This window comes from Nannobrachium achirus (assembly GCF_963921795.1).
Source record: "Nannobrachium achirus genome assembly, chromosome: 11".
NCBI lineage: Eukaryota > Metazoa > Chordata > Actinopteri > Myctophiformes > Myctophidae > Nannobrachium > Nannobrachium achirus.
In genome coordinates, this window is record NC_137820.1 from 18,338,529 (window position 1) to 18,348,363 (window position 9,835).

The 9,835-nt window shown below is 44.5% G+C and overlaps 1 protein-coding gene across 1 annotated transcript in view; it reads right to left on the reverse strand.

Annotated features, from left to right (window-relative positions):
• Positions 1–1,579: 1,579 nt before the first annotated feature.
• The window catches only part of b4galnt3b (beta-1,4-N-acetyl-galactosaminyl transferase 3b), a gene marked incomplete at both ends in the record, with an annotated part of 27,691 nt that continues 19,435 nt past the window's right edge, over positions 1,580–9,835 (reverse strand). The window contains 12 exons of the mRNA XM_080736914.1: positions 1,580–1,691; positions 2,496–2,622; positions 3,023–3,176; positions 3,305–3,377; positions 3,688–3,841; positions 4,291–4,550; positions 4,682–5,939; positions 6,426–6,493; positions 7,173–7,273; positions 7,828–7,937; positions 8,490–8,624; positions 9,697–9,763. Of these exons, the coding sequence (XP_080593040.1) occupies positions 1,580–1,691; positions 2,496–2,622; positions 3,023–3,176; positions 3,305–3,377; positions 3,688–3,841; positions 4,291–4,550; positions 4,682–5,939; positions 6,426–6,493; positions 7,173–7,273; positions 7,828–7,937; positions 8,490–8,624; positions 9,697–9,763 (2,619 nt within the window). The remainder of the gene's footprint in view (positions 1,692–2,495; positions 2,623–3,022; positions 3,177–3,304; positions 3,378–3,687; positions 3,842–4,290; positions 4,551–4,681; positions 5,940–6,425; positions 6,494–7,172; positions 7,274–7,827; positions 7,938–8,489; positions 8,625–9,696; positions 9,764–9,835) is intronic.

The window sequence follows — 9,835 nt, forward strand, 5'->3', positions numbered from 1 at the left end:
GGAACAGACAATATTTTTAGTTTGAAAATGTATATTTCCTTCCGCAGAGTGATTTCAATCTGCTGATTTCAATTGTCTGTCATATCATTTTTCAATATAGTAAAAATGTTGGTAACATACTGGTTTAAGGACTCCTCCACAGCGGTGTCTGGATAAATCTTTGTTCAATACAGTATTTCAGCAACAACTAAGCCACATTTGCTTTAATGTTATTCACAAAAGCGACTTAAATGTGGCATCAGTTGTTATCTGATTGAAGTGTATCTGTCTTTCTGTCTTATATCATGACTACACGGATCCAGTGAAGCGGATATTTTTCAGTGTCTCCACTTATTTATCTGGATTGAAAAATATCCAGATTCACGGCCAAAATATCCAGCTTCGTGTGGCTACAAGCCCCAACAGCACCAAAAAATGTCTAGATTCACAAATATCCAGCTCCGTGTAGCCATGGCCTCAATCCAACTATGATCATTGACAACATCTCGAGGTGTTCATAATAATAAAAAAAAACAACATCTCGCTGTGCAGTGCGAGGCTGTTCTTTCAGACTAACCAGGCAAAACTTTATTCCATTCCTGAATATGTTTCGCAGAAGGCACAATTAACTTGTGAGCTGTGATGTAAAGACACGGAAATGGTGATTTGTCAGATTGGGAGAGCCGAGGTATGTCTACAGTATATTCTCTCATTTAGAGTAACATAAAAAACAACCCTATTGTCATAGGAGTAATAAATAGAAGGCTTCCATCATTTATGACATGACACATACATAACAAAAAACAGACATAATGGTAATTATGTCAACAAGACCTAAAAACCTCACTGTTCTCCAGTTCCACTTGGAGGAATTGACCGTGATAGAATCCCACGATTCAAGGGTTCAACCGACTTAAGCAGAGGTTGGTTGGAGTGTAGATATCTACTGTATCTATGTGCTTGTGGTGTGTGTGTGTGTGTGTGAGTGTGTGTGTGTGTGTGTGTGTGTGTGTGTGTGTGTGTGTGTGTGTGTGTGTGTGTGTGTGTGTGTGTGTGTGTGTGTGTGTGTGTGTGTGTGTGTGTGTGTGTGTGTGTGTGTAGGCACAGGCAGGCAGTGCGTGTGCGAGCAATAGCAGTACCGTACGTATCTGGAGTCTTGGAGAGTATCTTTCTTTGGATGAATGATACAGCAGCATTGAGTGCACATCCTCACAGCTCCACTCAGCAAGAGTTCGCAGTAGTATCTTCAGACACAGCACTGTGTAGTCAATGGCAAATATCTGCCAGTACCTTAATAGTACTCAGTAGTACATCCAGAGTTACATCAGTAACATCTTGCACAAATTCAGTTCTCAGCAGTGACAGTCAGTAGTAGCTTCTATGCATTCAACAGTATTTTTTCACCACTTAAGACTGGAGCCACCGTCTCAGGGAACTCAACTGACATGGAACAACATCCGATCCCGCATTCTCAGTCGGTCCTTCCACACAGGCATTACCGTCAATAAGAATGGTTGGTGGTTTCCTTTTTCCTTTTCTCTTTTAAAGTGCTCTGTTCACCGAGGCCGTGGCAACGATCAAGGTAGACACGAATGCAGGGTTACCTGGAGTCGGACTGTGTGCGCCGGTTCCACATGCCACGCTTGGAGTGGTAGTGGTGAAAGAAGTTCCTCAGGAAGATCCTCTCTACCTCCAAACCCGACTGGAGGAGCCTAGAGCGAGAGAGAGACAGAGAGAGTTCTGATCAGCTGGTTTCCATTACAAAAAAGTACAGTGAGTAGATCATCGTCAACACTAAACATGGAAAATAACTGCTATTATCTCAAATAATTGCAATTATTTGCGACAGGCCTACGGTAGTTTCGATCCAACTGATGATCCACTTCATTGTGGATCACATGTACACCTGCTGCTAATGAACGGCTGCATGACAGCCTGAGCTTTCTGCCCCGTGCCAATTCCCTTTCAACAATGGACTGATACAGGGAACACCTAATTAACTAATATGTAAGGTTCTCAACCTTGAAGTTGGTCGTTTACTAGGCTATTCTCAACCTGGTGGTCGGGGGGGGGGGGGGGGGGGGGGGGTCCCCAGATGATTAACTTAATGTGCAACTCACTCAACAGTAAAGAAACCAACATGAAGTTTAAGTGTATAGACTCAAGGTATATGCACATTTCTAAAGTGACAATTTAAGGACTTTAATACCTCTAAAATGACAAATTAAATATTGTCCAAATTGTCAAATGTTAGAGAAAGAAATTGTGAAAATAGCAGATCTACATGCTCACAACAAGCATGTAGATCTGCTATTTTCACAATAGAACTGTGTTATACAAAATGTAATGCCTCAACTGTTAGTGCTCGTCAGGATGGGGGGTCCCCAGTTAAAATATGGTTATTTTGGGGGTCGCGGCCTGAAAAGGTTGAAAACCACTGAACTAATGAACAACTAATGGAATGACGACCTCAAAACTACATCTGGTGTGTTGGGTTCAGATAGACAGGCCTTTACCTGTCCAGTAACTCCCAGTCCTCTCCTCCCCAGCGGTCCGTGAACTCCCTGGTGTTCATGCCTCCGGCGGCATCCAGGTCGGTCTTATAGAGCCCCAGCAGGCCAAAGCCATTGACCTCCCAGTAACCTGCAACACAGTGGACATGATGCGTTTTAAGTGTGCGTGCTTATGTAGCGCAGTGGTTCTCATGTCAAGGAAGGACCGAAAAATATATATGTATTTGGCCACAGTCATCTGAAAATATTTTGTGACCTCATATGAGATTTGTGTTGTTAATCATGTTTCAAAAATATTCCAAATGTTTTGAAAATAGCAAATCTACAAGCCCACATTGTCTATTTTCAAATAGCCAATGTATATAGGGGTTAAAGTAGTTGAAGTGATTCTGCTGGGGACGCCCTGGAACCACCTCAAGTACTCCTGGGGGTCCCACTTTGAGAACCACAGATATAGTGAGATGCTGCACGCAAGGCATCAGAAAACAGAAAAAACAAGCATTCTCATGGTCTGTCAGTTCTGTCAGTACCTCGGGGCTGCCTCGGTGTAGCACCACAGTCCAGTCTCATCACTATGGGGGCGAAGGCCATGCGGCCCTCCACACAGTGTTTCCTGATGGTGTCTATGATGGAGGGGGGGAAATGGATGTGCAAGTCGCACAGAAACACAATGCTGTGGTCTTCCTATAAGACACAGGGAGAGAGCGAGGGTAGACAGAGATTAAATGCAATGTATCTCATGTCAGTGCTTGATAAAAGGTGCTGGTTCATGCTTGTAATGAGACGTAATGAAGTGCAATGATGTGACTCACTGTGATGAGGTTGATGCCTGCCTGTAGCCCAGCAGAGCGCTCAAAGTTCCCACTTAGCTTCACGTACTGGTGCCTGGAAGAGCCCACGCCAAAGAACGCGCACACACGCGCGCGCACACGCACACACACACACACACACACACACACACACACACACACACACACACACACACACACACACACACACACACACAAACACACATTTATTTAACATATTTATGTGAATTCACATTTAACAAGAAGCTCGTTAACAAAAACATAAGTAGATGCACAAACTTGGGAAACTCTCCCACAGACGCACAGGCACAAATGCTCTCTTCAGTCATATGGATAGATGACGGATATAAGCTAAACTGATTCAAAGACAAATCCAACAGTTGTACCTAGGGAGCGTGGAGGCTTGCAGAGCTTTCTCCACGTCCATATCTGTGCTGTTGTAGTCGGTGATGATGAGGTTAAAGTTGAGGTCTCCCGTGTCTCTGTACAACGTCTCCATGTCAGCGATTAGCTGCTTCACCCAGCGGGCCTGGTTCTTCACTGTGACAGACGGGGGGAAAAGCATTGTTATCTTAAAGCCTGATAATAAGTCAATGAAGGCAGACAGACTGACAGACTGAAGGGAATGACACAGAAATATCTCTGAATCTTAACCACAACGTAACCACACGCTAAAGCATACACTGCTATTTTGCTATAGTTCTGAATAGTTCAGAAGTTATGTACAACAATGTTATAAACTACAAAACGAAAAGCTCATGTGCAGGGTAAATATTAAAGAAATATTCAAAAGAGTCTTCCTTTTATTGTGTTATATAATAGTAGTGTTTTCTTTGTTTTCATAAATGTAACAAATTCATTCTCCAAATGAAAGTTTTCCCATTGTATTGAATTATGCAAATGTTTTGATGTGTTTTGCACCTGCATTCTATCTACATAATATTAGCCACTGAAATGGCAAAACGTCCCCTTTGGTGTGTGTATAGTACCTGGCACTATGAAATGCACTGTAGCAAGAGGGTTCCAATGAAGGCCCACCGGGTTACAGAGCACAGTTTCGGGGACGGAGCGCTTAAGCATGAACTCCCTGGGGCGCTGTCTTTTGCGGCGAATCAGAACGTAGACGTAGCGTGACAGACGGAGCAGCTGGCCATTCAGGTCCTTCAGCTCCAGCTCCAGGAGGTAGCGGTTGCCCTGGACCGCATCGGCTCTCTTCTCCACATTAATGACCCGAACAAGAGAGAACCGCCTGGAAGGAGAGGAACACAAATGGCTATGGTTTGTAATTCCACAGAAAAGACATGCTTCCCAGAAATAATAACGGCCTAATGATGTTTCATAAAGGAATATTTCATTTGCAGTGAGGGATAAAGCACGTACCCGTGATGCTTGTAGTTGAGTCTCTCCATGAAGGCATTGACGAGGGGCTGAGCTTCACTGGAGGAAAGTATGAGGTTGCCGGACACATTGCAGCGGAGGTCTATCCAATCGGATCGCAGCGACTGTAGGTCCAGGTGGTTGACTTGGAAGGTCTGCCTCCAGTTGACCGTGGGGTCAAACACTGGAGGGGGCGAAACCTCGTAGATCATCTCCTCTTCTCCGCCCTCTGTCTCTCTTCCCGCCTCCCACAACGAGTCTTTCTCGCCCTCCCTGCCGTACTCTTTTCGCTCCTCTCCCTTCCTGTCGGACTTCTCCTCCTCTGCTCCGGTGTCCAGCCATTCTCTGTGCTTTGTAGTCATTCTAGTCATTCTAGCTTTGTGGATGGTGTTGTCCCTCTCCAGCGGTAAAGGCACGTTCAGCTTCATCTCCAGCTCCCTGAGGTCCATCTGGTTCACTTCCTCCTGCTGGTTCAGCTGCAATTTCGGTGGAGAGGTGGAGTTCCTGGTGACCGCTGGCCGGAGTTCTACAGTACGGTTCATGTAACTCGGTCGCTGGCTGACTGTGGCCTTGTCGAAAGAATCGATCTGGTCTGGCACTTGGAATTGTACGTATTTCATCCCTTGCACTAGGTTGTCTTCCCTTCCTTGTACAGTCTTCTGGGTGTGACTCCATTCAGAGAGCACCTGGGGCTGCTGTGACGGATCCGTGGGGCTTTCTTTTTCCCTGGCCTGCCCTCTCACCTCTGGTCTGGGTCGCTCCTTCTCCACTGCTAGCCCTGAGTTTCTCTGTTTTGGTCTGACGTCTGTCACTGCTTGCCTGACCTTCTTCCTCTTCACCGGTCTACGTGCAGCTGGTTGTTTGATCTTTACTGCTGGTAACACCTGCTTCTCTAGCGCCAGGTCTCTCCCATTCTGTTCCCGGATCCTGTTGGGTACTGAGGTTACCACTGCGGATGCCTTTTTATCTAGCCGGAGATCTGAGACATCTCCTTTCTTCAGGCTTATGCCTCTTCCCTTCTTCCTGTTGGATACACGTGAGCGTGTGTCAGAAGTGTTCTTGAGTGCACCTCCGGCTCCCTGTTTGTCTAAAGAGAACAGCTTGCGCCTGCGTTTCTGGATATAGTCATCGTAGTCGTCACCATAGTCTCGCTGAATGTCATCGTCCGACTTCGGCCGCGGTTTGGCTGCGTCGCCACGGGGGAGCACTTCGCCCTCATCGTCTTCATCTTCTAGCATGTCATTGCGCTGGAAACCAAAATCTAAATTTCAACAGATTTTGCGAGGATGCAAGAGAGTGAGGGAGGGAGGGAGTGTGTGTGTGTGTGTGTGTGTGTGTGTGAGAGGAGAGAGAGAGAGAGAGAGAGAGAGAGAGAGAGAGAGAGAGAGAGAGAGAGAGAGAGAGAGAGAGACATTAGAGCGCTATATTAGAGTTTTTGTGATTGGCTGGCAAGCCTGGCATGTTGACGTTTTCTAGGAGGGGACAATGGTTATTGTAGTCTATCATTATCATATACATAACTATTACATATTTTGGCTTAGAGATGCTGAATAACTGCTGTATGCATACTACAACTTTTTACAAAGTTGTCTATTGACCAAATAAATTACCAAAATGTCGGTTAATATTTTTGCACTTGAGACAATTAAATGAACTAACTACGGTAAATGAACTAAATAAAACTATGGAAGTATGGACTATGGAAGAGAAGCCTGTACTGTATGTGCTGGCTGTGTGTGCTGCCTACCCATAACTCTGTCCTCTCTCTCCAGCTTCTCTGGATGGTCCAGTCTTATGTATCTAGAGAATCCATACCTGAAGAAAGACAACAGTAAACTGGTATATTTGACTTGACTTGACCAAAATTAAATACAACAAATTGGAGCAGTTTTGTATGCCTGGGGTTAGAAAGTATAGATCATTATACAGGAAATAAATAACGGCGTTCTTATCAATTATAAGTTACTCATAAGTGAACATTAGCTAGATAATTCTTAAAGGACTAGTTCACCCCAAAAAGTATTTGATGACCGGGTCATCGGTCAATAGGAGAAGTCTCCGCCAGTCATCGAATTATTGGAATGTGACAAAGGCGTCATGAGGTGTGTAACTGATAGAAAAAAAGTCATTTTTGTGTGAACTACTCAACTAAGTTAATCTTTTAAGGGGAATCTGAACTAAATCAGCCTTTTGCACAACAGAACCTCTGTACATGTTATCAAGCAGCACCCTCTATTGGCAATACTGGGAATAACTGCAGTGAACACTGCTTACTGTATATTAGCGCCCTCAACTGGTTCCCAGACAGGACTCAAATTTCATTTTGACTACGAAAACAGGAAGCAACATATTAAATCACACACTATTCCTCTGCACCAGAATATGAACCCCCCTCACAACCACCCCTTGAGTCACAACCATGGCTAATACCCTTGACTGTGCTCTCTGACAGTTATCATAATAACTGTTATTTATATTCCCCCCGATTAATCACCTCTCTAGGTAGTAAGGGCTCTCATGGTAGAAGCAACTGTTCTCCGTCTCCATGTGCGTGAGTCTGGTGTAGTCATTTGGGTAAATGTAGGACATGTGGATCTGTGAGGGAAAAAAACAAAACACAAAAAAACATACATAATTGATACACTATTGGATAATGCAAAGTGCTGAGCCCTAAGTGGCCGTGTAATACGAGCTAGGTGTTCTGCTCATAAGGATTAACCGGTGACAACAAAAGGGAACAAAGGCCCAGGATGTAAACATTCATGGTACAGGTAAAAGACAGCAGCAGGGTGTGTGGCATCCTCATACGGTTATTGAAACCTGATATACCGTAATTGAACTTATGGGGACATGATTGTTCTGTTCATAGACAAAATTGTGTGCACATCTCAAGCCTATATTCAGGCCAGGTGCTGGACATCAAGGTATCAGATAATGGAAGGAGAGGAACGCCCGCACACTGTTGAGTGTGCAGGTTTTTTGGGGCTGGAAGAGACACTGGGAAGACCAAAAAACAAGAAAAAAATGTGAAATTCATGGTGGGGTTATGTTTATGTTTAGCGCGAGTGGTTGTGGTTAGGATTAGTTTAGTCCCAGCGAGTTAAGGGCAGGGGGTAAAGTTGAACAGTGGTTTAAAAAGGAGTACTTACGAACTGCAATCCCTGGTACCGCATAAGAGGGAAGCCTTTGATGATGTAACTGGGATGGTAGGAGCAGTCAGGCAGCACGCCTTGTAGGTACTTGTTTTTGATGAAGGGAACTGCACACACAACAAAACACAAACAGAGAAGAGATGAGTGCATGCATTTAAGCGAGCATAACAACTTGCAGGTTGTATGCTTCAACCACAACGTGTTTGTCTGTGTGCGTAGCTCTCTTACAGTCACTCTGTTTCTGTGGTTTATTTTATCTTCCTGTCTTTCTGTCTGTCACTCTCTTGACTGGCTCTGTTGTGGTGAGCCCTGATGACAAAATCGTTGGCTTTTGTCCTGGATGGGGGTTAGTAGGGTTACGTGTCCGCCCGGGAGTTTCAAAATGCACTGCTACTGTGGTACTATCAGCAGTAAGTTTCCGTTTTTAATTTATTTATAACGCACCATCACCCCAAAGGGTCTCAAAGAAAACCTATTCTCATTTGACTGTGAATTGGTTCCTTCCTACGCTTTTAGTGCATGAAGGAGCACTGTAGTTGTATTTGTAGTTGTATTTGTCTTTGTATGCCTAAACTCGCTGCTGGCCAATGTGTAACAGTAAAGCGTGGTCGTAATAGACGTAACAGAACAACACTTTAGAGTTTAGAATCGGGCTTTACCGTGGTAGAAGGTATCCCGAGGGTCATCCTTCAGCATGTCAGCCTCGACGCCGAGCGGCCCGCCCAGAGTAGACGTGTGACTGGCAGCTGTCTGAGGTATGTGTGCCACATCGCTCATCAGCAAGGCAGTCTCGTCTGCGAGAAGGAGCCACAGGGTTATCATGAGAAGTGACTTGGCACAGACTGAGCCACAAAACCAACCATTGGCATGCCTCTGGTACTGAAACATTGGCAACGGTTAAGGCTGATATATCCGACTTCGGATACGTTTGGAACTTTTCTAGCATACACCTCATCCAGAATAGCAGTAATACATTCATGTATAACAGGGGTGCCCATACTTTTTTTACTTGAGAGCTACTTTTAGAATGACCAGCTCAACGTGATCTACCCACCCCAAAGCAGCAGGGTGTGGCATCCTTGGAATAGCGGCATTACACACATGGAATGGGAAATAGTGGGGGGAAAAAGTCTTTTCAGGTTCTTTGTCATGCTACGAAAACAAGTCTTGTGGTCTACCTGCACAGCCTTTGTGATCTACTGGTAGATCACAATCTACCTTTTGGGCACCCATGATGTATAACAATAAATGTGTGAGATATGCATCAGTGATCTGATTACTTACAGCAGATATCAACACTCTAGATTTGAAGGGAGACACACACCGGTGACCTGATTTCGAATATCAGGAACGAACGTTCTACAGTAGATTTCTAGGCAACATGGGTGATCACATTTCACATACGAACCGACACTTGTGGGTGTGTCAGAATGGGAAACACTATATATGTCTCACTAATTCTGCGGTTAATATGGGTAAACCACTTTGGTTTATCGTGTTGTGACAATGCAACAATGAACACATACTGTAGTAATAACTGATGTAAAGGAAATAAAGATATCGTCGTTGTCGGGTGTCCAAAACCGTTCATTTTGTATTTATCATTTAAAAAATGAACTAAACTAGTGAAAACAGCTGATCTACAACCACACAACGCCTCGCACCTCGAGGCGTTGTGTGCTTGTAGATCGGCTGTTTTCACTACTTTTGTAAGACGGCCTTGTATGGTGAAGCAGGGCTTTACTTTACGAAAACAAAAACATACATATTTGAAACTTGGAGATACGAGGTTTCTGCCCGACAGTAACGATATGTAGGGCTCAGTTGAAACCAGCACAACCCTGCCTTGCATGTGTTTGTACTTACTAGTGTAGAGAGAGATGTGCTTGGATTCGATAACCATGAACCTCAGACCATCATGTTTGAGATGCCACTGTGTAAAAGCAAATACAAGGCTTAATTAACACTTGTACACTCTCGCAGTTAACCAAGGATTTTATAGTGC